The following is a 25,440-nucleotide window of genomic DNA, read 5'->3' as shown; positions in this document are numbered from 1 at the left end:
GATTCAGCCCGAATAAGATTTGACAGATGACTGAAGAAGAGAATGGGGTTGGTACTTGGTACTTGGTACTTAGCTTAGAAGAGCATTGAGGATAAGTTGCTCATACCGCGATACTTCGTCTATTGTTAATTGTGTGTGTATTTGAAATGAATCACCACACATTATAAGATCCTTCTCAGTTAAATGAAAGATTTAGGTGATTTTCTGTATCCACCAACATCCATGTAAAATCAAATGAGTTTGAATAAGATTACAATGACAGTTACAATTACAATTACAATTACAATTACACTTACAATTGCGCTTGCGCTTCAACAACAGTACATCAATATTAATACAATCATCACATCGGCAAAGACCCCCTAATTTAACTCAACAAAAACATGATTGCCGCAAAGTTTTGTATAGGCTTGAAATTTTCTTTCTCAAAGCTGCTAACTGGCACTTTGCCAAGTTTACTTGACTCGCAGAAAGCGTTATCTGTTCATCAATTATCAACGGAAAAGTTTGAGCTATCAGAACAGAAAGGGAAAACAAATAGTGTGTATTTTTTTCTAAAATGTACCCTAAGAGCACATGTTAATAACCTTAATATGGTAAGATTGACAATCTTACCATAATTAGTGAGAATATGTTGTCAATCTTACCATATTAAGGTTATTAACATGTGCCCTTATGGCACATTTTAGAAAAACCCATTCATTTTCACTACGTTGTGTTTGGCTTCTCCTTCCTATTATATACTCAATTTTCCATCTACTTTGAATCCAGAACCTTTGCTTTTGTTTCCGAAAATTGTTAAAAATGTTTCCTTAACAGCCTCTGAGTGGATGTTCGGACTTCAGGGAGGGGGAGGAATGAGGTTAGAGTGTAAAGGAAAGAGAGATGACGGTTCAGGAGAAATTAGGTAAGGGATGGAGGAGAGAAAATACAGTAGAGAAACAAGATTCAAATATGGTAAATATGAGAAACCCAACGATAGGGGAGGGATATAAGCTGTGGGAGAGGTTAATCAACTACTACTGAGACGATATAGTTCACTATCTACGCTTTTCATCTGTCTACTGATAAAAGTAGTAGAGGCATTTGTTAGACGGATTATTTTGTACAATTTTGGAAATCCAAAGGTGAGATTATTATACAAAAGTTGCCTAAAAGTTGCATTGTGTATAAACTTTGCATTAATAATAATTAACAAGAAAATAGATAAAAGAAGACCAAGTATGCTTACCAGCTACCACAATAGATATCAATGCTCCCCCAAAATTTTCCTAAACAGCTCTTTTGGAGCTGCAAGCAACAGTAAAAAAAATTAATTACAAAGAATATACCACTAACTGAGCCAAGCCACGTCAGAAACCTAAATAGTTCATACCAGGCAAACCAGTGAATCTCTCATATTGTTCATACGCCTGTCCGATAAACATCTCTAACCCATTCACGATGATAGCTCCTGCCTCTTCTGCTTCCCTCAATAGTCTGGTTATCTTTGGCGTGTAGACAGCATCAAAGACCAGAGAGTAATGCTTCAGAGCATGCTGCAAAAACAAGATTCTGTCAGTTTCTTGCACCAAAACAACAAACACAAAAGCTTATAGACCTAGCATATACCATGCACCTTCTGAGATACAGTGTCTAACCCTTGTTCCAACTTATAATATCCAGTCAATTGATCTTACCTGCAACCTTCATTTTCTTAAGTCACTACCTCTCCTACACTGTAAAATCCGTTTTACAATTTCCTTCCACGCCCTACCGCAATTAAAATCATTTAAGCTCATATAACCAAATTGTCACCATAAGAACTCAGAAGGGTATAACGATGCCAATGTCCGGTATCAATGTATCTGTGGTCGAATTAAGCCACCAAAAGTTTAATTAACTACCAGAAAGTGTCACGTGAAAGGTTCTTGTGCATTGACGAGTCTTCCAGTGCTGGTAACAAATAGTCCCTCTTTGACATACACTATTTATTGTTTCATATGCAACCTGTTAAAAACGATGTTCCATGGAGCGGGTGGATGCAAAAGTTTTGCTTTAAAATAAAATTTGGTAACTCTTGATAATTTCCTTCGGTGTAGGATGTTTTTTCCCTTTTTTTTTTTATTTGGGAGGGAGGGGGAGGTGATGATTTGGAAGGTACTCTGCAATATAAAGGATAAAGCTCTAATTCTACATAAACTCTGTAGACAAAAAATCATGCAAAGTTGCAAACTGATGAAAATCTAGACAATCAACCCATGGTCTCTGTTCCACGAAAGATACGCATTACATCAATAAAAAGAGCTTCTTCACCGCCAAGTATTTTAAAGGTTTCAGTCTAGAAAAGTTGAATTAGGATTTGGGTGATTACTTAGCTTCAAGCTCTAAAGAGACACAGGGGGTATGTGAAAGTCAGGTCACCAATCACACCAAGAATTATTGAGGTTGAAAAGGCTTCAACAAGATAGAAGAGCAATACGTCATCTATTACTCTATCTCGAAGAAGTCTAACCTTTGGAACCGGAGTCTCGTCAACTTTTGGATGCATACCAATGGCAGTTGTATTTGCCAAGATCATACTATCCTCTGGATGGAAGCTCTCTAGTTCACTAAGAGAAATAGCATCTCCTCCTACAACATTAGCTAGCTCTCTCGCTCGATCTGTGAATAACAAAATTGAAAACAAAAATCAGGGAGGCAAAGTGCATTCAAAAATCCTTTGCAGAATAAAAGGCCAAGTGAAACTTTCAGAATAAAAGGTACATTTCCTTTGCAGTTCAATGCTTCTAAACATAATCTACTAATTTCATCATCTCCTACTAAATAATTACACAGGTCCTTTTAGCCCAATATAACAGATTAATTTTGAATTAAATAAAGCCAAAGTGCATTCCAAAATCCTGGAACTCACCCGCCTCAATACTCCAGATCCTTTTATCAAGTTTATTTATGGATCTATCACGTGGCTTTTCATCGTATACAATAATAAAGGACTGTGGATCTATCATATGAGTCTTTTCAGCGTAAACATTTATATCGTTTTCTAAAGAGAAATAAGAATCTATCGTTAGTAGAGCAAAGACCGCTCTTACCCATGTTCCAGAAATAACTAAAGGTGGTATTTGGACATCATGACACAAAGAAAGAACCTTCTGGAGCTGGATTTTGTTTGGCATTTGGTATCATTTATCTGACCCCTACAGCATAAACAAAAGAAAACAATACTCCGTAATTTTCTTTAGAAGCTCTTAACTTACCATAAGTGCGATTGGCAATTACAACTCTTGCTCCTTTTTCTCTAGCACCATAAGCAAGCGCCTTTCCAGCCCCACCAGCACCTATAACGACAAATATCTTACCAGCTAGGGGTGAACCACTTCTAACATCAGTGAAATTTGTTCCTGTATTAACAAGCAAAAGAGACTCCAGTAAGAAAGAAAGTCATTTGAACGACAAGTCAAATAAATTGTCTTAGATAAAAAAAAGTCTTTGTTAATGGAGGAAGAGAAAGAAGGAAGATGAAGACATGTAACATATATTCCTAATTAAGAAGCCTTTCTTAAGGTTTTTTTTTCTCTACAATCAATCACCCTCCATAATAGCATGTTCTACCACCATCCTTTTATGGATGCTCTACTTTGTTCATTCCATTTCTTCTCTTTCCATATTGTAAGCACTTTTACTAATTTAGCCCAACAAGCATGACAATTACAAAAGATGCATTACTTAATCTAATCTGAATCCCATAACCTAGCTTTTTAACCCATAAGGCAGCACCTCCACTCCCCTCTCCTGATCTGGAGTATGTAGATATGGCCAGTAAAGTTATCAACAAACTCAAAACAAAATTATTTGTAAGTTCCTTCAGAACCTGTTGAATGATCTTGTTGGTCGTTTACTGTAAACAACTAACAGTCTCTCACATCACCTTCAGGAAAATATCTCATGCCTCCTCAGTTTGCACGCGCAACCTCAAGCACAGCCTCGGTTGTCTGTTATCCCCTGAGCACCACGCCACCACCTAATGAATCCTAATGTGCATTCCGCAACTCCTACCTTTCACCAACTCCATGTACCTAATTATGATCCAATACCATGGGACCTAGCTCCTGGGGAACATTCGACACCCCCATATTCTAGAAAATCACCCTCTTCAATATCCTACAAAAGGCCACACAGATAAAATTCCTTCCAAGAGCAACTGAATTTGAAAAACTTGCTTTTGTATTCAAACATTCCTCAATTATGCCAAACACTATAAGAACTACATTCAACCATTGTCTCAAAGGTTTTTGCCATTGAAGTCTGATGTTCACCAAAATTTTACCCGTGTTAGACAACCTGCTTCCGGATGACCATATTTCTAAGTCAGGACACCAAGGGCCAAGGGAGTGACGCTCACGTAGAAAAATATATCATAAAGGTGGCGACTATATAGAACAAGACGCCCCAAAGTGACACCCACATACAAAAAGACTCCCAAGTGACGCCCATGCACAAAATGAGAGGTTCAAAAATTATGCTCTCAAGCTATCTTGGGTAGTCTCATCTATAAAAACAAGCAAAGACAAGTTTTGATTGAGGTGAAGGCAGTGTGAAGCATATGGCTCAAAATATTACTAAACTTCAAAAAATGAAACTTGAACTCTTGAAATGAAGAGGCCAGATCATACAAAAAATGATGGTTCTGTTCAATCCAAGTGCACCACCAAATAGACAAAGGAACCATCTTCCAAACTTTGACAACCCAACCTTTTCTCATTGTTCTCTTCCAAGTAAAGAGTGTATCTTTTGCCATACGAGGATGGGCCCAAGTATAAGATGTACAAATGCGAAACAATTCATTGAGCTATATTTATATCTACCATTGTACTAAATGCTCCAGAAGACTGGTTTAAACAAGCTCACTGTAAACGAAAGGAAGCATTGATGGATGCGGAATCTAATAAGTGAAAACAGTATCAACACTACTCAAGCCAGCAATACTTAATTCAGCAAATGACACAATTTGAGGATGTGCGTCAAAATCAGAAACATTATAATTTAGAAATCTAACAACTGCCATTTTGATCCCGATATCCCATAATGAAATGGTGTAAGAACTTGAGTAAGTGAAGAGAAAAAAACCTGTTAACCCATTCTCAATGGCGGTTATGGCCCCAATGTAGTCGGTATTGTAACCCAACAACTTTCCGTCGTTTGGTCTCTTGATAAGGCAATTAACCGCTCCTATTGACTGTGGCTCACAATCAAAACACGCAATTGATTTTCTTAATAAAAAAACAATCAACGGACGGGACATAAGAACAAATCTTCACTGACATCTCAGCACCAATATAAACAAGCACTTTGCTTGCTGTAGCTGACAATTACCTTGGCAACAGGATCAACCTCATCACAACACTGAAGAGCAGCCTCCTTGTGCGGAATGGTGCAGCTGTAAGAGAAGTTTGGCAGATCAGCAAGGATTTTCCTCTCTTGAAGGTTAGATAAAATGTTGCATTATAATATTATGGACGAACACTTTTTCTTAGAGTCTAGCAAAAATTAATAATATAAGTTCCAAATGAGCTACCCGGACTCATATAATAGCAGATGAGAAACCACAATTCTAAACATATATGTCTGCAAAGTCCACACACCCTGAAAGTTCCAAGAGTAATTTCCTGATCAGAGAGGGTAGTTACCATGTCTTGAGCATTTGCTCAACAAGGGTATGTTAAAGTGGAAGGCGCCAAAGTAAATTAATACATCCAATGAGAAAAAGGATGGAGAAAAAACACATGACGGATTCAAATCAGCTGAGCAATATATGGCACTAAAACTCTAAGACAAGAGCTTACCACAATAAAAGATGTGGTTAATGAATTAATGTCAGATTAATATGACAAGAAAAGCTACACTACAAGCTTAATGAAGTTCAATTAAAAGGTATCTTCACCTGAACCCGGCAAAATCGGTAGATGAATATGTCTCGAAGAAGTTTCTAACATTGTCCACCAAAAATGGAACAAAAACACCATTGAACCCAACGGACTTGAAGGATTGATTGTATAAAAGAGGGGATTTGCTGTGACCAACTGGTTTCCCAATAATTCCGAAAACTTTAGTGTCGGGTCTAATATGTCTAAAGTTGTACAAGTCCAACAAATCTTTGATTGTGGGCTGCCCGGGAGCTGAGACTTTTCCAGGCTCAATAGTTCCAAAAGTAAGATATCCACCAAACTTGGAGCCAAGTATCCGTGAAATTAAGCCCCTCTCACCCATAACAAGTCCTATGACTGGGACCTGAAATTTTTCCTATTACATTCCATAGCGATAAAGAAAGATATATAAGGACTGCAATTAACGCCCCCATTCATAGAAAAGGAGGCCATCATACAAACATTAGCAATACTACCACAAAATTGAGACACATCGGTTTCACTGAAGAAAGATGGAAGTAAAGTCAGCAAGGCAAGGAAAAATAAGTGTTATATATACAGCATGCAAGAACAGTAAAACACAACCAAAGACATTTTTATTAGCCGACATATGCTTTCCATAGGAAGGTGAGCTATAGTATATTTTCTAAATCATTTATTTAAAATGGTTGAATTAGAATTCCAAATGCCAAATGAATTCTATAATCATATGCAGGTCAAATTGTCTACCAAAAATGAGTAAAACTTATCCATTTGAATATCACACTGTCACATGACTTATATTAACAATTGCCATCTAAAATTGAGTTGTTACTAAAAAAGAAACGCACAAGAACATCAACAAAACTACCCGAAATCAGATCTATAATGAAAACACAAAGAACTTGTCACATGACTTATATTAACAATTGCGTTGAGAGTTGTATAGACAGACTGCTGCTTCCAAAAAATAAAAGTGCACACAGTTTATTGAGTCATTTTGTTTTCTTATGGCATATACAAAAATCAGAAAAGTGGCCCCCTAAATCCATTACAACAGCATTATCTCGGTGTCTTAATGGCTCCCATGAATGGCAGGAAGGGAGGTCACGTGCACGTCGTTACGTGCTCACAACCTTATCATAGTAAAACGAAGTACAACAAGTTTAGTGTGCGCCATTTTACTTTATCTCGTCATAATCTTGAATGAAAGAATTGGGAGTTTTTGGCTTCCTCTAAAAATGGAAAGGGGTTTTGGCTCTATTGGGGTGGGAAACTACTAAATAAAAAAAAAAAAAAAAATACACTATTCTAGTCCCTGAAACTAGGTCCTGCTTTCTTTAAGTTACACAACACAACACAACGGGACAATGAGGAAACAAAAAGTCGTTTGAGATCCTTAGCACAAGCTTCTTACTTGAGAACTTGCTGTTATATGAAACATACGTGCCACATCAGTTACATCCACAGCAGTTGTGGCAATCTTCACTATGTCTGCTCCAGTAGATTGTATTCTAACAGCAAGGTTACCAAGATCTTCAACTGATGGTGTGCTCTGATAATTATGAGATGAGACAATGATTTTGCAGTTTTCAGGCTTCTTTCCCGTTATTGAATTGATGAACTCGTCGGCGACCTTCAAAGACCGATACATGTCATAAGTGGAAAAATACTCAAATAAATCAGACTTGTGTCCAGGGATTTTTAGCATCCTTCAGATTTGCCCCAAATATGTGTTTGGACATAAAAGGTGGAAATGGGAGGGAAACGGAGCTTTGGTGTTTTCCCCTATATTTTTCCTATGTTAGAGAGATGTTAATTTGTCTTGTAGGTTATAGATCCTTCCATTTCCCTTTATCCAAAGAGAGGGTTTAGACTTAATGTGAGTGACCGAACCAAGTCCAATTGTGGAAATATACAAATGTCGCAACCACCTTACTCGAACGAAAGGGAATAATTGGGGTACCTTGAAATTAATCCCCTTCCTCTCCCTCTATTCAAACAAAGAGTTAAACTTAGGGTGTGTGTGGAGGCAAAATTTTGGAGGTAAAGGAGAGGAGGGGCAAAAAACTTTTGTTCGATTAGCAAGTGTGGTCGAATGAAATGGACGGAGAGGTCTGATCTAAATCCCTCCAACATAAGAAAGATTTGGAGGGAAAACGACAATGCTCGATCCCCTACCTTCCTTCTTCTATGCAAACACAGTGTTCGAGTAACCTCATCCAACAGTCCAAGTATGCAAATGTTGAACCCAGCTTACTCGAACAAAACAAAACAAAGAATACCTGAAGCTCAACATCAATGTAATCAGCACCTCGCTCCATTGCAAGTCGAAGCACATCTAATCGTTTCCCCTCATCTCCCTCATACTCACCACCTTCCCATTTAGGCCTATCAACAAATTAACAACACAATAAATTTCCTTAACCAAGTTATTATAACCACACTGTTCAAAATCTTTGTGAACTACACTTTTCATTACAATAATCGAAATCGAACAAATTCAGCTGCATTACCAAACACAATAATCCAATTAACAAGACAACCAATTTCCTAAACCAAATTATACTTAACACTATTCATTGACTATTATCATCAATCAAATCAATCAATTCAGCTGCATTACCAAACACAATAATCAAATTAGTAATAAATTTCCTAAACCCTATAACTACACTTTCCATCAACCAAAATCATCAATCAAATCAAATCAATTCAGCTGCATTACCAAACACATAATCGAATTATTTCATTAAGCATTATCATCAATCTATCACTCAAATTCAATTCAATTCAAATCAATTCAATCCAATTCAACTCAATTCAATTCAGCTGCATTCACTTGAACTACAATAATATGCAATCAAATTACGGAAAAATAACGCGAAAATGCGAACCTGTAAGTGAAAAGCGTGGGCAAAGGAGAATTATTGATAATAAAGGGAACATCTTGAAGAGGATTGAATAATTTCAAGTGATCTAATCGAATTTCAACGAGGTCAGCACCGCATTCCTTGGATTTAATCATTAGAGTGACCATCTGTTGAACAGTATCCGCCATTACAGGAGCACAAATTAGGGTTAAGCTGTTCATTTTGTCGGAATTTGATTGAGCTTTGATTACAGTGGAAACAATGGTGAAACGAGTTGATGAGATGCTAAACCCACCTACCCACTTTGAAAAAAATAAACAGAAAATAACAGAAATTGTGTTTGGTGGTGGTAGACTGGTAGTAGGTAACTAAGGTAAGTGGGTAGACCTTGCAAATGGTTCAATTGGATTCGGGTTGAGTCGATATTATCGGATTTCGGATGTGTTATTAGCTGCGTTATGTACTTATGTTACGGGCTTAGCTTGTGTTTGAGAATTGGCACAGACGTTATGCTTTTTTTTACGGTATTGCTTTTTCACATACGAATTTTACTCTTTCACATACGTTTTTTACAATTTTACCCTTCCATTTTTTTCATTTCCTCAACCAATTAATTTCTTCCTCCCTTCCCTCATCCCCCTTCACCACCTCCGTTCACAAACCCTTGCTCCGGTCGATGCACCTGACGTTTCTCCGTCCAACCTCAGGCTGCCTCTACTCTAGTCTAATGATACTCCCTCCGTCCCGGTCATTTGTTGTCCTTTTCCATTTTGGGGTGTCTCAGTCATTTGTTGTCCTTTCTATTTTAAGATTGAATTTGATGAGTAATTTGATCATTCACACTCAATTTATTCCACTTGTCATTTAGTCATTGGCCTCCTCCCCTTTCCTTGGTCTTTGTGCCAAAACCAAAGGACAACAAATGACCGGGATGGAGGGAGTATCTTTTTATACGTTCAGAGAAAAAGGTCTCCATATTAAGAACAAAGCATTAATTGAGCACGTCAGTTGTTGCTTGTTGTTTTTGAACGAGTCAAATGGTTCTATGTAGAAAGAATTACTCTTTACTAATTACTACTCTACTAGCAAATTGGTAACACGCACCTATGGTATTGCTCTGAAAACATATTCTTCATCTTTGTTACCAGTTTGCTACTCTACTAGTCAAATGCTTCTTCATCTTTGTTGCGTGTTGTTGCTTTTTCAAAGGGTATTGTTCTTTCACAAAGATGAAGAATATGGATATAATAGATTATATGCGCTGGAAACACATTAATATCAATCAATTTCACTAATTGACAAACCCTAATAATTTCAATGGAGTATATTAATAATTTTTGAACAACAAAATTACTTAACTAATTGAAGAATTATAATCCATTATTCAAGATTTTAAAACAATTAGATTCAATTTTAGGGTTTAGTGTATACAAAACTTAATTTGTCTAGCTTAGGAAAATGGTATGATATGGAAAGAAAATGAAAAAATGTATGTGAAAGAGTAAAATGCGTATGTGAAAGAGCAATACCCTTTTTTTTATTTTATGGGGTCGATGTTTCATGTTGGGTTTTGGTTGAATCGTTACGTGTTTAGATGATTTTCGGTTTGTTGTTTGGCTATTTAGGCCTTAGGGGGATGTTCCTCTCCAGTACTTATCGAGGGTCTGGATTTTATTTCGGAATTACCTAACGATTCATTGTTTTGAAGAGGCGAGAGCGAATAATGATATTATATTATTGTATTAGAGAAAATGGAAGAAAATGGAGAAAAAAGGTAAAACAACCAATAATTTAGTGTATGGTTTAGCTATGGTTGAATCATTGTAGATGAACCTTGCAAAGGGGCACTTAAGTTGGCTTAGTGTTGCAGCATTATAGTTTTAGATTACATTTTGTTGAAATGTTTAGGTAGAACATCATGGGTCGGGTCGAAACTCGAGTTACAAGGAGAGTTTATTTGCACAAGTATTGTTTACTTTAAATTATGATGTTCATCTTTGGGTTAGCTTGATCCTACTTGAAATTATTCGTTAAGTAAACGGGCACTTAACTGATAATGGTCATCGAGGTCCAAAAAGTCCATGTATCCCCGGATTTTCCAATCAGATAATATCCGGAAGAGTAAATTATCAATTACACCCACGCTTAATCCACTTTTTTTCACTTACTCCCACATCAATTTTATTTAAAAATTTACACCCAAATTATTTCCTCAGGTCACTGATAATTGTCATCGAGTGAAAAAAATTGGATTAAACATAGATGTAATTAATAATTTAAATTCTCAATCACATTATCCAAAGAAAATTAGTAGTAGTCACTTAGACTTAATTGCACACAAAGTAGTATATAATACAGAGTACTTGACAAATTAATCTACCCCTTATTAAAAGCTAAGGAGTCAAATTAACATGTTTTAAAGGTGTTTTTTTTATGAAATCGAAATATCCACGGTTGACATGTCTAAAAATTTAAAGACCGCGATTAATAATATCTAAGAAACGTTGATGAGACTCCATTCTTTGAAGACGCATTTCTTGATTAACCCTTTCTATAAACTCATCTGCCCTTTTCTTCAACTCATCATGGTACGTCAACCGCCTACCACCGCCACCACCGCGGTTGCCGGAAGTCCACGTCTCACTCTTCTTCAACTGTGGCCTACTCTCCTTACTCTTAGCCTCCATTATAGCCTTCCACGTGTCATCCAACGTCGTGCCCTCTACCTCTTCTTTCACTTCCTCCACTACATGGTCGTCCTCAAACGACGTCGTTTCATCCTCTACTTTATTACCCTCTGCATGGTCCTCAAACAACGTCGTTTTCTCCTCTATTTTCACTTCCTCCAACACTTCATCCCCCCGCGGTTCAAACGACACCGTCTCATGACCTTCATGCAACGTTGTGAAGCTCTGTGGTGGTTCCTCATTGTTAACAATGCTGGCCCACCACGTGTCGTCGTCGTCGAAAGGGAGTGATGATGTTTTTTGAGAAGTATGATGAGAATATTTTTTGTGAATTTTTATGAGAAAATTGGTTAATTTATGAGTGAAGGATGATGAAGAAATTATGATGGAAATTATGATGAAATTTAGAATAATGTAAATGAATGGACGTCGTTTGATTAACATGCAAATGTTGATAAACATCTTGATCATGAAGTTCCATGATTGTGGAACTATAGGAAGTAATTTGTGTATTAGTAGAAGTAATAATATTAGCCATAATAATCGAATTCCGGATTTTCCTGTTGTGTAGAGCTGAAGATACACCATCGTCTTAATTCACGATGAATAGATGTTAGCTAGCTTAGTTGATAAAGTTCTGAAAGGTAATACTCAAGAATCCCTTATAACCGATAGCAATTCTCCTACAACAACTAAAAAAATGTTGTATGAGGTAGTTTGCGATAATTATGGTCAAGATGTATACAGCGTTACTCCTAATAATTAAGTTTAAATGATTTTTGACGGCTCATATATTAGAGTAGAAAATGTAAAAGGAAAACTAATTTTTTGGCAAGTTTGTGTGTTTCTTGGAGGGCTACAAAAAGAGTAGAGCATAAGTATAATTGAGGGAGTTGGGCATTATATTTATATATGTGGATGTTGGAATTTAAATGGGATTTAAGTTTTAAAAGAAAAAGAAAAAAGATAAGGCAAAGGGTGATAATGTATTTGTTGCTTGGTCATGGAGCAACCCCCACTTAGGCTAGCATTAATAATTGAATGGCTTTGTTGGATTTGTAATGATCTCAAAATCTAAACTTATGGTCAACCCATGGCACTAAGGCAAGGTGTTATAGAGTAAATTTAGGGACTAAAGTTGCCTTTATACAACCTCTCTGGCCCAAGCTTGTAGCATGTTTCAATGCACCATAATAAAAGGTTTTCATGTGTTGTTTTGAAATATCAATCAAATTTGCCGACAAATATGTCTGATTTGCTCATATAACTTGAGTACATAACAAAGAATAAAATGATGAGCATGAAACTAGGGTGATAAGTCGAGTCGAAACAGACTTACACGATTTAAGCACGAGTATAACATATTCTAGATAGTTTTTTATAAGGCACAATCAATGGTAATAACAAAATTTCACTCAATTGCCTCCGTGACTTTGTGTCAATGTATTATAACCAGCTAGGTAGCACCAAAACGGACAGGAATAAGACACGGACATGTGATACATCATCCATGAAATTTAGGGTACGGGATACGCTATTTAAATTTAATAAAATATATATTGTATGTGTTCCGGGCGTAATTCCGGAGCAGATATTCGTTACCACCCTTGGCTTGTAGAATAATGTCTTTGGTTTGATTCTTCTTGTCTTTATCGTTCCTCTCGGCCTCTCCTGCAACAATGGACAAACTGAGGGCTTGGCTTTGCGCCAAGCGTACTCACTCCGACGCTCAAGTCGATGAAACTTAAAGGATTAAGTTGTATGTTATTCAGAGCGATATATTGTAGAGAGATGAGGAAGATAATACCAGTTTATGTGTGATATTAGGTCAAGTTGTGGATTAGTTGGATCCTTTCCTCAATGAAGGTTGAGGAGTATTTATAGACTTTCACCTTTTGTCACGTAGTGGCCAAGTGGCTATCAGGTGGAAAGACCGTTGTACCCTCGGCCGATGGACCTATGACAGGCTGGCCGAGGGTCTTGGATATGAGTACGCGGATATGTGTCCCTTTGGTGGTTGCCTTGAGACCCAGTGACAGTAGATGGGTTGCATCGGCTAGACTGTCTAAGTCGTTGACTTTGCTGTGGATGTCTTTGACCTTGCTCAATGTGTTGACTTGGTCAGCGGTGCAGAATATGCCCCATCAGTATGGTTATAAATAACGTATGATTTTATTTTTGTAATTTATTTGATATTAAATTTAAATAAGTGAAGGTAAAATTTGATATTGACTATAACTAATTCTCATTTCCCACCCAAATCCATTTTCTAATCAATCTCTTTTAATATTTTATTCCTCGTCTAAATTATAACATGTTTAAGCGTGTGTCCGACGAGTGTCGGGTGTTCGGGTGTCCGATACGGCGTCGGATACGAGATGGCAAGTTAGGAGGAGTGTCAATGGTACCTAGATAACCAGTTGAGGACCTTAGCTAATACTGGGAGGAGGGTCAAGCCGCCTCGCTATTTTTTCATATTACACTATAAATTTTCAGTCGAGCCCCCTTGACTCAATGGTTGAGTCTCAAACCTTGGTCCCTTTTATTATCTACTCCGGAATCCGACACAAAAATTGAAATTTATAAGGACGTATCTCGTTTAAGCTTGTCACAAAGAAAAAGTTCCAAGAAAGCATTTCCATTGAGAAAACAAAATAAATAATATCTAGATTCATGATTGTTGATATTATGTATTGAATCCAAAACCCTAGTGACAAATGAATAACCTATCCTAGTTAGGGGACATCCCACATGAAGGTGTGACTAACTAAAGTAATTCTATTTACAATTGAACAGTGTTAGGTATAGTGTAGCATTCTCAACTGTTCCTCCATTTATAGCAAAACCAAATTATGTTGATACATTTGTTTCTGGAATCGTGAAAATCCATTCATCCAATGTTAAAACTTAAAAACGGAAACCCATTTTCCGCCTCTGTTTAATATCATAAAAAAATAGAAAAGGTAAATAAATAATGGGGACGAATGTAATACTAATACAACAACAACAACAATAATATTACCCCAGTGCCTCAATAGCTCCCGCAAATTGCGGGGTAAGGGAGTCGGATGTACACAGCCTTGCCCTCGTGTTAGCAACATAAAGAGGTTTCCGAATGACCCAAGATGAAAATTGCGTCGAGAATTGCATCGAAAGACCACTACTTCACAAGAGAAAGAAGCGTAGCCACTTTAGTAAGTCATTTTGCTTTATTCCATCATAATCAAGAAGCAAAGAACAATGAATTTTTGGCTCCATTAGAAATATGGAATGGACGAATGTAATACTAATAATTAATAAAATTTCACCTTTAGAACGGGTAAAGAAAAGTTGTCATTTTATCAACTCGTATCTAATTTAAGAAATAAGAACTCTGCTCAATTTTTTAATTTTGTTATTTTTCGCATGTTCAGAGAAGATGTATTGTAGCGTGGGAATGCCTTGAGTGTAGTGAAGCGCGGGTCAAAGCGTTGCAAATTGGCAACAAATTGAGAGGTCCTGGGTTCGACTCCCTACATGGGAGTGTTGCGGTTACATGTCATCCTAAGGGATGTCTTACCTGGTACACGTGATTTGCAGGATATTGCATGTGCTCGGGGATTAAACCCCTCGTCATTAAAAAAAAAAAAATGTGTATTGTATTAACTATTAACTATTAACTATTAAGGCAGCTCACACGCTCATCGGATTGAGTCGTAAGACTCATAACTTTAGTGAAGGGCGTAGATGATTTTGAAGTCATTCCTCTCACATTAAGTTTGTACTTTCTAATGTGAGTCATTAGATGAAAGCTACCATACCTTAGAACGCATCAAGTAAAAGGAAAGAAAAATAAAGGTCCACTTCAGTGACACACTGACACTAAACGTCAACTGAAAAGTTCGAAAAATCCCCCTACTACTAAGAGAATAAAAATTCCCTTAGTTTTCCCTCCAAAAAGCATCTAACTAAATAAGGTAACAAGTAATTATTTTTTTTCATTACATTATATCTTTTCAATTAATATATTCTTATAATTAAACTCTAATCTTTTAATTAAAATTCATATTTATGACTTTTTCATTAAAATCCATAATTTATTATGCAATCATTTTCAATTCTATAAATATTATTCTTTATCAGTTACACTCTAAAATTACGGAAACCTACTTCTTATGCAGTTTTTAACATAATTATTGTCATCACTTACACCTTAAAATTACGTAAATTTGTTTTTTATATTATCCTTCATCAGTTACACTCTAAATATGGTGTATATTTTAAAGGACGTAACAATTCTAATGTATTTTTTAATTAAAAAAATATATTAGTCTACTTATTCGTAAATTATCTTTTTAAGTGTGTGGTATACTGTTTTTACCTGTTTTTTATAAAGTTTATATGTGTTTTAATTAGACTACATTTTTACATCACTTAATTGAAATTTAATATCATAAATTAGTTTCATGCAATGATATAGCATTATAGAGTTAATTTTTATAGTAAAGTAATATAAAAATGGTTTAAGACAAAAATAAATAAACTTTCATTTTCTACCTCTTACTAAGATTATATTAGTACATTATAACATTAAAGGTACAGTTAATTTATACAATTAATTTAATGAGAATGTCTCTTTATAAAACAAAACTAAAAAATATCGTGCTGTAACACGGGGATCTACACTAGTTATGGATTAATCGGAAAACTTTAAAGCCCATAACTCGTGTTTACGAAATTACGAGCTCGGAAAGTGACTTTTTTTTCAAATATAAGGACATGAAAAAAAAAATATAAGTAGGACATGAATGGGCAAGTATTTAAATTTGGTGAAGTATCGTCTCGTGTTATACGGAGTATATGTCAAATGTCCCCAGTATTAATTGGTAATCTTCTTGTTCTAAGGAAAAGAAACGGAATCTCCGGACATACGTAACTGCTTATTATAAACAAAATTCGACGACTCCTCAACACTATGGTTATTGTACAAACTACACGACGACCTTTCGAGTACACAAGACAATACTGTTACCGTCTTTTTGACAGAAACAACTGAACTGAATAATTATTACAACACGAATTTAACCAGAGACATGATACAAACGAATTCAAAATTGTGAATTTCGGGCCTGCTTGGGCATCTCCGGCAGTACCAAGTGTATGCAAGTAATTCCTTGCCCTTCCGGGAATAGCTAGTAGCTAGTGGGTTACCCACCACAAATATCCATGACTGCAACAAGCAATAACTGTGCACGATCTGTTTACCTCACCTTTTTTTTGGAGCCTTTTTGACTCGGACGAATCTGCGTTGAGATTTATCGCCGCCAGCCCCCAACGAAAAACTACTCCCACTTTTAAATTCCAAGCTACCAGAAGGTTGAAAAGGATTTGGAGTAACTTGACTCGGCTGGGTGTTAAACTGAAATGGACTTACAGTAGCTGGTGTAGCATTAAAAGCAAAGCCGCTAGGAGGAGCTGAGATGGGGGCTCCGAAAACAGGTTGTGACGGGGTTGAAGGCTGCGATGAATCCTCAGCCATGGTGTCTTCCATGGTCATTTGCTCATTATTTGTGGAGGGGGTTGACGGAAACGTAAATGGCTGGTTGCCTGAATTACCAAACGCTGACTGAGATTGGAAGGGAGAATTCGTTGTTGCAGGTGCTGAAGCAGCCAAGCCCGAGTTAACTCCAAAAACAAACGGTAAGTTGTTACTTGCTGGTGTCGAGGCGGTAGCTCCAAATGCAGGAGCACTGGAAGTGCCTCCTCCAAACACAGGAGTAGTGGAAGCAGCTCCAGTAGACCCGAATCCAAATGAAAGTGCTGACGATGTAGGAGAAGGTGCAATTGTCGAGGCTGGTTTAGGAGACTGAGAAGTGCTACCAAATATGCTAGTTGTAGTAGAGCTGCCTGTGGGAAGAGACGAACTAGTGAAAGAGTTGCTGAAAGAACTTGAAGCAGAACCTGGCCCTGAACTGAGCGCGCTAGCTGAAAAGGACCCAAAAATTGAACCAGAACTTGGACCAGTGGACCCAGTTAAACCAAATACAAAAGGTGCGGGTGACGTGGCAGACTGCCCAGAAATACTCAAAGCTGATGTAGAGGCAGGAACTGAGACAGATGTAGCAGACTGGCCAGGAAAACCCGTTGCAGCAGTCGAGGCGGGAACTGAAACTGAGGAGCTCGGAGATAAGGACGAAGTGTGAGTAGGAGCAGGAACTGAGACAGAGGTTTGAAATGGAAATATGTTATTGATAGCAGTAGGAGCAGGACCTGTAGTCTGTACATCACCACTTTCTAAAGTCGTGGTTGTAGACCCAAAAGTAGAAGGTTTTGGATCGAAAAGATTGCCAGTCGTGTTGCTGAGGCCAGTAACATTTGATTTGGCACCTGATTTATCAGTTGTGTCTGAAGCGGAAGTTGACGAAGTCACTGATGAAGATGAAAATCCGGCTACAAAGCTAAACACTGGAGCCGTCCCTGTACCAGATTTATTACTAGCGCTGGAAGTTAAAGGACTAGAAGTCGAGGAGGTAAACGATGGTTGAACACCGCCATTAGAAAACATAAGACTCGGATTACTTGGGCTTATAAGCGGATCTGGACCTGATGCACCGCTTTTTGCGGGTAAAGTACTATATTCTCCGTTGACAGGAGTAGCAACGTTAAGCTTTGATCCATTAGAGAAAGCTCTGAAAGAAGGACCTTCAGATTTAATAAATGAGTTGCCAAACACTGGTGTACTCTTATTATCAGTTTTATCTGGGCCATTTACTTCAGGTTCAACTCTGTTTGCAAAGATAATATTTAAAGAAACATTGTTAGGATTTATCAGAAAGGAGAAATATCAAAATAGTTAGGTTCATCAAGGACCCCAGAAAGGAGAAATATCAAAAATTACGTCAACCAATTTAATTGTAAACAATTTAATTTGTCATTTCATATTATTGCTCCTCACACACCAAAGTAAGAATTCCAAAAACCTAGTCCCCGTAGCGTATGGATACCAATAACCATGCTAATAAAAATTTGCTTTAATGAAAATCATATTTCTCGTATTCATAGGATGATTAGCTTTCTATGCAACCCAAACATGCACCCTCATACAGCCATATAAGTTAAGGAGTGCATTGTTTGAAGTTAAGGAGTGCATTGTTTGAAGAGCATTCAGATAACTAGAAAAATGCTGATAGACAAAAAGAACGACACTCCAAAAAATGGCAAGAGAAGGAATCATATACCTGACTGGAGTTTCCACTTTAGAATCTTTAGCAGCAGGCTGTGAAGACCAAACAGTGGAAGGCAAATTGTCAGAGTTGGTGCTGGACGATTTGAAAACATCACTTATTTCATTTTGATGAGCAACCCCGTCAAATTTCAGTGTCGGCTGCGGAGCACTGGTAGTATCTGCCACGGCCAAATTACTTGCAGGTGAAGATAACGATACCACAGAGGAGGGAAAGCTGGCAGTTGTTTCCGAGGGTGAAAAACCATTTGCTAAGGACTCCTGATCGTTTTTCCCCAGCTGTGCAGTTGTCTTCATTGCTGAAGGTTTCTCCAGTGCAATTGTTTGATCCTGCTGAAGGATATCAGGGATGGCAACTGACTTTGCAGATGATTCAGCATGTTGTTTCCCTTCGGCCAATGGAGTAGACAAAGCCACGTCATTTGAAGGTGAATCATCATCCATATCCAGAAAATCCTTTCGAAGGACAAAAGGGGAAGCAAATCAGTTAGTACCAATACCACTAACAATATGCACAAATGTTTTAAAAAACAACTTCAAATCATGACTGATTTCTGCTTAAAGTCGTAAACACTATAAACAAAGAACCCCTTCAAAAAAAAGTTTGCAAGCAAAAATAATACTCCACAATATGCTACCTAAATATAAATGAGGAAATCATGAAATTCTCAAACATACATGGATCATATATGAAATCGAATAGTTCCCCTTAGCATCTTTTTAATAAAACACTCGAATTCCATGCACTCAAAGCAGGAAATGCCACCATACATGTAAGAACTTTAAGTAATATACTAAATCAACACAGAGTTGATCATAAGCAAGGAGCAACAACAGTTTGAAGTGTTAAAGAAAGTATATTGGGAACATGTCCCATACCAAAATTTAATTTAATACCACAAGATTAACTAAAATTCATGGTCCAGAGGCAAAATCTGATAGTGCAATAGCAGCTTGTAGAACTATGTATTAATATTTCTAAACAGTGTCAATTGGAGGACAAACACGAAATACTCTAGCAAATTTCTTTACCAAAGAAAAGAAATATAAATTTTAATTACCTCAGGAGCACTCATCTGAAATGATCGTTGCTTTTGGGGCTCTCCAACCTTACTCGTACTTGGTAAATATGAGTCAGCTTTCTTACCCTCAGGACCACCTTGAGGAACAAGACTAGCTGAAGCAGTCAGAGACTTTTTTGCATTACCCTCTTCTACTGATGATGTCTGAAGTTGATGGTTGGGTGCATGAACAGAGTTCAATGACGTAAATTTCTTAATATCTTGACTGCTCTGCAAAAGCTTCAAGGAATCTGGACCTTCCGTGTCAGGTGTCTTCATAGGTGATTTTCCAGCTGAGAAGTCAACATTCTTCCTAGGGCTGAATTTGTCAAGTTGCTCAAAGATCTTCTGAGCCATCTCAATCGATTGTGAAGGAACATATCCACTACTTGAGCCAGGCAAACTATTCTCTCCAAGCACTTTTGAGAAAGAATGGTTCACATAAGTTCGCTCCTTCGAGGAGGGCACTTCAGCAACATCTGACAGCACTTCCGATACATGTGTTAGTTGACGGCCACCGGGAGGGGGGAGAGACAGAGTTTTAGGGTGGAGGAGATTAGGTTTTTGGCGAATCCTCCGAATGGGACCAACAGAACCAATATCATTTTCTAGGACAGAACTCCTGCGCTTAAGAACCTACAAACAAACAAACAAAGGTGATGAGCACAGGGAGCAAATGATAGATAGACCAGCAGGAAATTGAATAAACTCTCAGGAATCACCTGTTTCTTAGACGGATTATTTTCAGTATGCTCAAGATAGGATGACCCACTACCAGTACTAGAATTACTTTCAGTAGCCTGCATTCACACACAAAGTATCAATAATTATAATTTTATCTCATTTTGGAGACCAACAAATACAGCTACCCACCACAGAAAAGGAATCCACTAACATACCCTAAAATTAGTAACTGGTTGAACCCTAGAATATGGTGTACGAGCCATGCTGTATATTGCAGATCTACCTCGAAATCTCTGAGTCATCAACCCTTTGCTAGAAGTTCCAATATCAATGACAGATTTTTGAGTAGGAGACGTGACTGGTAATAATGACTTGGTTAATGGTTTGGAACTAGGAGAAAAGTCCTCCTTTGGCAATTGATTCTGCAAGCGTAACACTGAAGACGACACTTTTGTTGACCTACTACCCATGTACATTTTGGCAATTTCAGCAGGTGACGCAACATCTTCTGGAAGCATCTATATTTTGAAAGCATTTTCAGAGTTAGCCATGGAACGGATAGCATATAGAAAGACAATATCAGACAATCAAAAGACACTATATACTCCTTGTGATTCAGAAAGATTTAATGGCATGAGGGAAAAAAAAAAAGTAAAATGGAGACCAAAGTTTATGCGGGGCACTAGATTGAGATTACAAGAAATAGAGTATTAGATAAATGAAAACAATAAATATGGAAAAACAAAGTATAAATAGAACACGTGATTGTGGTTTTTATAACTAAGTAAACCTAAAAGGGAAATAATAAGTTTTGTTAATCACCCCAAAAAGAAAAAAATGGTCAGTCCATCCGAATGAGAGGTAGTATTGTATTTCCAAAAGAAAAAGTAAACAAATAGCGAGTCATACTTTTGATCTCACTTCAGGAGTTGAGAAGTCTGCCGATTGTCCATACAAGATTTGATTATCAAGACCGCGGAGATTCGACAGACTGTCACGTCTACCATGAATAGCCTGCAGGTCTGAAAGCTTTGGATCAGACCTTTCCTTCTCAGCGTCATTTGAGTTCTCAGTAGTTCTTGAAAGCAGCAAAGCAGTTAAATGATCTATTTGAGACCTGGAAAAGATCAAGAGCCCAGAGTGCTATCAGAGTCCATACCTTATTTCAGGATAAATCCAGCTTTTATAGCTATGCAAATGTCTAAAGACAAATACAAAATATACATACACAATGACTTTCTGTTCTTATTTATCTAGAATCTTACTTAACTTGCCTAGACTTTTTGAACTTGTTCTCAAGCACTTCAAACTTTTCAGAGTTGTCTATTTTCCTGAACATTTCTAAATTGATGTATGTGATGAGGAAGATGCTACTATTAGCTACAACAGCATTTATATGCACCAAAATGTCCACGACAATAACACCACAAAACAAATCTGGGCAGCATTCAGATTTCAGAGTCAGATATTCCTTCATACATCATTTACTTAAAAATATTATTATCACAAAAATTAGTAAAATAACACCCTCGATTCAGACAAGGTTGCACAAATTGATCAAAGAAATAAACATGAGCGGATTTACCAATACGACAGTATTTTATCTTCAAATACACAATAAGATAGCCTTCATAAATTTGAAGAGTAATCAATGACGAAATAAAAATGTCCAGGTATGATGATACCTCGATAAAATATGAGGTGCTTATACAGCAATCTTTTTGTGCTGCGAACAAAAGGAATGTTCCACAGACAAATAACGGGCCAGACAAACTAAGTTTTAATAGAAGAAAGAAAGAAAGAATCGCTCTTTTGAAGTCAGAGAAAACAAAAGGAAAAGTACCACAAATCACCACCTGTTGGCTGTGATGATTCACGAGGGAGAGTTAATCGAATTGAAGCCCTTTTAGAGGGGACATCAACGGATCAACCCCAAAGTGGTGAGTATGCCATTAGATAATGCATTACACAAGTTGCACTTCACATACTAGTATAACTCATTCATCACTCTTATAAGTTAGCCTTAGAATATTAATAAAAACACAAGCTAAAAGCGGTGATGTGAAAACACCGCCAAAGAAACTTCACTTGCCTGCTAAATGTCTTCTGCTTCAGTATATCCTCCAGTTCAGCAACTCCATTACTGTCAGAAGGCAGCATACTACCATCAAGACCTCCACGATCAACAGGTACCTTAGTATCAGAAGCAACCACCTACGCAACATGCATTACCCAACAGTTAAATAAGCTGAGGAAATCTTATACCTAATTTGATATCAAAGTTGAATATGAAAATGGGAACCCTAGCACTCCAGCTTAGAACTACGATAATGATGAGATGGGCCCAGATGGTAAATTAATACTAAAACCTCTTTCTTTTTAAAATACATAGAATCAAGCTAAACACTAAGATAACGAAAAAAACATGTGACTTACATTTGTGGCCGTTTCTAGCTGCATGTGTTCTATCACGTTATCTCCGCCTATATCCATGACTGAAAGCCCATAAAAATTAGTTAGGTTTCATAAAAAAAGTTCCATAAGCAAGATCAAAGCTTTAAGAAGGGATCAGGAATTTATAGAACATTACGATGATAATTGCATCAGATCAAGCTGTCATACATTAGCAGTAACAAACTGACCACAATCAAACATCTCACACAAACCAATAATAATTTAAAAAAAAAATAAAAAAATAAGAAACTATTACAAATTGAACACATCAATCCATCTGCCAGAATAACAAGTACAATTTGATGAAATCATAAACTAATCCAGAAAGAGAGCGTGGAAGAATAAAAGTTGAGCAACTGCTTCAGAGGCTAATAAAGTTAATGACTTTATTTTGGACATTCATGTCCTAATTATTCAAAGAAGGTTAAGATTCGTAGCCCATTAGTTTCATTTTTCTTATGAAAGATATGTTGAACCAATATGAGAGGGTCAACCTAATTCCCTTTCCTTCAATAAACTACCAACACCTCTAAACTATCATGGAGATAAATGTTTAACTACGTGGCAAGTACAATTGCCACTTATTGATTGCCTAGCTAATGCAGAGTATCGGAGTAAATCTATTAACAACACACCCCAGCTCATTAAATTCAGAATCTCAAAACCACAAACCACGAGTAAAGGAGTAAATAAAAAAATGTAAAGGTCAATTCTCATCCCACCACAAGTAATTACTAAGCCATGAAAACGATGGAGTACATATATACATCAACAAATTACCACACAACCATGCAAAAATAAACCAAGTCACCGTTTCACTTGGACCTAATTTTGTCATTACCTACAACTAGTACACCCACCCACCTCCCAAATTACCATGGTAGAATTACTTCAATATTGCTCCATAGCATTAGGATATCGAACTTACAGTCAAAATTAATCCTAAATTAAACAATTGCCTACGATAAATTTCACTTGGACCCAATTCCTTCATTGTGCATACCTAACAAGTCCCAATCCCCAAGTCACCGTTTCACTTGGACCTAATTTTGTCATTGCGTACAACTAGTACACCCACCCGCCTCCCAAATTACCACGGTAGAATTACTTCAATATTGCTCGATAGCATTAGGATATCGAACTTACAGTCAAAATTAATCCTAAATTAAGCAATTGCCTACGATAAATTTCACTTGGACCCAATTCCTTCATTGTGAACACCTAACAAGTCCCAATCCCCCCCCCCCCCCCTACACACACACACACCAAATTACTACAACAAAATTACTCGAATATTGCTCGACAGCATTAGCATATCGAATTTACACTCACAATTTAACCCTAGAGAAACCAATTGCCTACAATAAAAGTCCATGAATTGTCGCTAAATCTCCGCTCACCCAACTACAACAAAACTCCAAACTATGCATCCATACACTTACCATTATCACCAAATTACGTCATATCCCGATAATAAAATTACACGATTTCCTCTAAACAACATCAAGAAATACCTAATTCGGCATACATGAATCATCATTGGAAACCGCTGATTCTAAAGAAAAGAAACATAACAAATAAATTACTTCCAATTAAAAAAAAAAAAAAAAAGGAATTACCAGGTGACGGTGGTTGTTGCGGCGGCGACGAAGGCGGAGCAAGAAGACGTTTCTGAAAAACCGACGAAAAAAACTTACGAGCACCAGCAGTAATCATCCTGGAAGCAGGATCTACAATCTTCGCCAACCAACCATTGTTATTATTACTCGCAATGCTTTGAGTTTGTCGTACCGCCGTAGGAGGACGATCATACGGCGTCGTATTAGTTTTCCGAAAGGGCTTTCGCCGGAACTTGCCACCGACGCCACCGTTAGTTCCGTCGTATGCCGGCGAAGCCATGAATTCGGAGGAGAGAGAAAGAAAGGGATTGATTTGATGTAAGGCGGCGGGAATTGGGAAATTAGGGTTTGTGATTTTTTTTTCTGGGGGGAAACAGAGGGAGAAAGAAATAAAAGATGGATTAAATTTTTATTTATATTTTATTTTATTTTATAAATTGAGTGGAGATTAAAAGGCGGGTTGGGTTGGTTTGGTGACGGAATTCAATGTGGGTTTGGATTTTGTAGCCGTTGTCATTGGATTTGTCTTCTTTCTATAATTTAGAGTATTAATTAAAGATTTAGGCAATTCTACTTCTCTCTAAAAAAAAACTCTTTCTAAAAACCCTAGCCTCCATCAATTATACGGGGCTCCCATCGATCATCAATCGATGGTAAGCCCCAAAATTTCTTTATTTTTCAATCAATAGTTTGCAATCTATTTTCCTTTATGTTTTTGTTTAATTTAAAACTTTCGTTTTTGTTTCGTCTCTTTTCGAGGGCTCCGTCCCCGTCTATCGGTGGTGTCCTTCTCTCGATTTGAGAGCTTTCGTTTTCTGTTCATTTGCGGTTTTCTAATAAGTCGTGAGAAGATCAGCGTTGTTATAGATCGTTATATGGTTTTACATATTTTGTCCGATTCATGGCTACAATCAATCACGTCAGAAGAAATGGATACTCGTCAAGGAAGATTCGG

The 25,440-nt window shown here is 37.2% G+C and overlaps 2 protein-coding genes across 2 annotated transcripts; both read right to left on the bottom strand.

Annotated features, from left to right (window-relative positions):
* Positions 1–208: 208 nt before the first annotated feature.
* Positions 209–9,076, bottom strand: LOC141592666 (bifunctional 3-dehydroquinate dehydratase/shikimate dehydrogenase, chloroplastic). The gene is made up of 11 exons (XM_074413422.1): positions 8,783–9,076; positions 8,171–8,276; positions 7,303–7,521; positions 5,924–6,270; positions 5,356–5,419; positions 5,110–5,218; positions 3,240–3,383; positions 2,495–2,643; positions 1,376–1,538; positions 1,232–1,290; positions 209–480 (listed from the first exon to the last, which is right to left on the bottom strand). Exons 1-10 carry the CDS (start codon positions 8,977–8,979, stop codon positions 1,250–1,252), a joined length of 1,539 nt encoding a protein of 512 aa, XP_074269523.1. The 5' UTR covers positions 8,980–9,076; the 3' UTR covers positions 209–480; positions 1,232–1,249.
* Positions 9,077–16,353: 7,277 nt separating this feature from the next.
* LOC141592665 (uncharacterized) lies at positions 16,354–24,990 on the bottom strand. The gene is made up of 9 exons (XM_074413420.1): positions 24,486–24,990; positions 22,849–22,907; positions 22,505–22,626; positions 21,322–21,529; positions 20,628–20,930; positions 20,451–20,528; positions 19,729–20,364; positions 18,663–19,123; positions 16,354–18,209 (listed from the first exon to the last, which is right to left on the bottom strand). Exons 1-9 carry the CDS (start codon positions 24,763–24,765, stop codon positions 16,691–16,693), a joined length of 3,666 nt encoding a protein of 1,221 aa, XP_074269521.1. The 5' UTR covers positions 24,766–24,990; the 3' UTR covers positions 16,354–16,690.
* Between the last annotated feature and the right edge of the window lie 450 nt (positions 24,991–25,440).

The sequence above is a fragment of the Silene latifolia genome, chromosome 7 (assembly GCF_048544455.1).
Source record: "Silene latifolia isolate original U9 population chromosome 7, ASM4854445v1, whole genome shotgun sequence".
In the NCBI taxonomy this organism is placed as follows: Eukaryota; Viridiplantae; Streptophyta; class Magnoliopsida; order Caryophyllales; family Caryophyllaceae; genus Silene; species Silene latifolia.
The sequence above is the reverse complement of the archived record's forward strand: the minus strand, read 5'-3'. Positions and strand labels throughout refer to the sequence as shown.